This window comes from Triticum dicoccoides, chromosome 4A (genome assembly GCF_002162155.2).
Source record: "Triticum dicoccoides isolate Atlit2015 ecotype Zavitan chromosome 4A, WEW_v2.0, whole genome shotgun sequence".
NCBI lineage: Eukaryota > Viridiplantae > Streptophyta > Magnoliopsida > Poales > Poaceae > Triticum > Triticum dicoccoides.
The window spans coordinates 500815205-500818407 of NC_041386.1; the positions used below are offsets into that span (position 1 = coordinate 500815205).

The 3203-nt window shown below is 55.9% G+C and overlaps 1 protein-coding gene across 1 annotated transcript; it reads right to left on the reverse strand.

Moving 5' to 3' along the window:
• Positions 1-971: 971 nt before the first annotated feature.
• LOC119286413 lies at positions 972-2732 on the reverse strand. The gene has a single exon (XM_037565785.1). It carries the CDS (start codon positions 2600-2602, stop codon positions 1373-1375), a length of 1230 nt encoding a protein of 409 aa, XP_037421682.1. The 5' UTR covers positions 2603-2732; the 3' UTR covers positions 972-1372.
• Positions 2733-3203: the final 471 nt, after the last annotated feature.

Here is a 3203-nt window from a genome sequence, read left to right on the forward strand (position 1 = left end):
GGGGGGGGTTACACTGGACACAGGACAGTTCCGAGCTCTCAAACCCATCACACCCCTTTTCTGAGAGGAACATTGCTGTCTTGTCTGCCGCCACAGCCGTTCGGTCACTCTGAGGACAGCTCCATGGACTAGTGGAATTTTGTAGGTAGAAAGGGGAAGAAGAAGAAGATTGTTCCATTGTTCATCAGAAACTAGTGAGAACACCCGTGGACTTGTTAAGTGAACTAGCAGAACTAAGCGCAAAACCAAAGATTTTATGAGAGAAATACTGAAATGATATGGGGAGGGCAGATACATCTACCAAAGTAGACACCGTGTACTGTGTACAGGGGTGCAGCTGAATGCAGGACTGAACTACAAGACGAGCATGCACTTGGTACTGCATCAGGTTGTTATTAACATAAGCCATTTCATGCACTTGGTATTTGGATTCAGTCGAATTGCTTTCTGTTCTGCAATTTCTTGTTCATAAGCCGTGATCTGTTGCTATATACTCCCTCCGTCCCATAATGTACGATGTTTTTGCAAGCTTTGTTAGTTTGATAAAATGTCTTACATTATTTATGGGACGGAGGGAGTACTTTGTAGCCCTTGATCATACCAACTCGAAAAAAGAAAGCTCTTGTTCATAAGCCATTCCATGCTATTGTCTCTTGCCGATTTGTCACTCTGCAGACTGCTTTATTAGTAATTGTAAAAGCTATATACTGTACTATACATGGTGGGGATTTTATCCTGAGAAGCTCTTTTTACTCCTGATAAGCAGGCAAACAATCCACATATAGAGAACTGGGCAATAATCTTGATCATATAGAGAACTGGGAAATAATCCATAATTGGAGACAATTTTTTTGCGGGGACATTTTTAACTGCGGCATATCTCGGGACAAAGAGTACCAACGCCTTAAGCTAATGTTCAAACTGAAAATGTTCCAGATGACACCAAAAATGAGAATGTGGACATTATAGAGTCAAGAACAACACAGAAGCTAATCACTCCAGTATTTTTTTTTCCATTTTCCCCTCTTTTCTATGACATTCTAAGATCAGAGCAAGCGACCTCGCAGTCGCAGAGAGCTCACAGACGCAAGTAACTCAAGAATTAGCCGCGCGCGCACGTCCTAGACGACTAACAAAAAATCTGATGATACACACCAAATGCAGCATCAAAACATGAGAAGAAGGAATAAATCTTTGCAGAAAGATGGTTCCTTCCCTTTCCCCTTTCCTTTACAGAACGATACACATTTTAAACTTATACTACTGCTGACTGCGAGACAGATCACGGGTGATCAAAAACCACGGACGGGAGAGGAGCTACCTATCGCCGTCGCCGCAGCGCGCGGCCAAAATGCGGATTCTTGATGATGGTTCAGTCGGCGGCGTTGGGCATCGGCGAGTCGAGGCCCTCCATGCGGCTGCGCACAATGCGGTGGAACACCTCCCGGACCTGCCTCTCCAGCGGCTCCAGGCCGTCCTTCATGGCGCTGCACACGGCGGCGAGCTCCGCGGCGGCCTCCCGCACCGCGGCCTCCCTCTCTCCGGTGAGCGGGATGGGCGCCGCGTCGATCGCCTCGGCGAGCCTCTGCGCGCACTTCTCGAGCGCGTGGATTTCCTTGAGGAGGCCGCAGGAATTGCGCCTGTCCTTGCGCTTCCCCTCCTCGGTGAGCCGGTCCTGGAGCGTCAGGAGCGGCGGCGCCCACGCGAACGCCCCGCGCGGCGGCGCGGCGGGGAGGTGGTGCGCTTGGAGCGCCGCGGCGCGGTCCGGGCACGGGACGGCCGCGACGAGCGCCCACGAGGCGAGGTGCAGCAGGCACCCCATTGCGTAGACGGGCGCGGCGAGGCCCGCCTCGTGCGCGCGCGGCGCGGCCAGGCCGGCCCCGATGGCCTGCAGCTGCCGCGACGCCGACCAGGTGCGGGACACGCTCCACGAGAGCGAGCGGAAGTGCGAGGAGGAGGAGGACGAGGAAGAGGCGGAGGACGCGCGAGACGGGGACGCGCGGCTCCCGCGGCCGAAGGAGCGGTTGCGGTGGGAGGCGAGGAAGGAGGCGACGCCGCCCCCGCCCCCGGCGGCGGCCGCGTCGTCGACGAGGAGGATCGAGAGGTCGGACAGCGCCTTCCTCGCGCGGCGGAGCTGGCCCTCGTGGATCTCGTCGGGGGCGAGCAGCACGGACGCCGCGATGCCGGCGAGCCGCACCCAGCGCCGGACCTGGTCAACCCCGTCGCGGGCGGCGTTGCACACGTCAAGCGCCTTCACCGCGCGCTCGTGGTACTCCCCCACCAGCCTCTCCGCCAGCGCGCCTCCGCCGCCGCGGCGCCGCGCCTCGGCCACGACCGCCCGAAACTCCTCCTGGCACAGCAGGAACGCCTCGAGGAGCCGCCGGATCCACGGGACGGAGAGGAAATCCTCCCCGTCCCTCAGCTGCGCGAGGCTGACGGCCACGTGGCGCTGGAACGCCTCGACCTCGGCCTCCCCGCCGGACGGGAGCATGGCGGGGGACGCCGGGGTGTCCCGGCTCCGGGACAGCAGCGAGCGGCCGAAGGAGGCGAACGGGGAGTGGGAGTGGGAGGAGGAGGAGCCCTGGTAGTCCGTAGCCGGCATGGCCGCCGGTGAGACCGGTGTGGGGGTTTCTCGCCGGAGAAGGCGAAGCGGGCCGCGGAGAAGGGGGCGGCTATCGGGTGCGGGTCGTCGGCGGAGACGTTTTGTTTTGGATTTGCGATGAGGTGCGGTGTGGTGTTGCTGATGGGTGTAGGTGTGCGCGTATATATGTATGGGGTTGTGCTTAGGGGGGCGATTAGTTTACTGATTGATGATTTTGGGGTTAGGGAAGGGTTCCCGGCTACTAATCCCTTGCACCTGTTGAATTAGTTTAATGGTGGCCTCTGATCTTTTTTGCAGGTGGTGATATTCTTTTGGAATTGGAATGTCTCTGGTTTTTGTTTAGCTCTATTTGACCCTTTTTGCAGATGGTCCTTCTAAAGATTAGTAATTACGGACAAGTTCCTTTTCAAGTGGACGATGCTTGATTTTGTTTTATTTTGATTTGAAAGATTCGGCCAATACTAGCTTCAATGATTTTTGCAAGGAAATGGTGCTTGACTTTAGGCAGAAATTTGTCAAGTATTCAAGAAATAGTGCTCAAATCGCCACATATGATGCTCATACCGACCTGCAATGTTTTTGAGGAACCTTGATGGAGCTA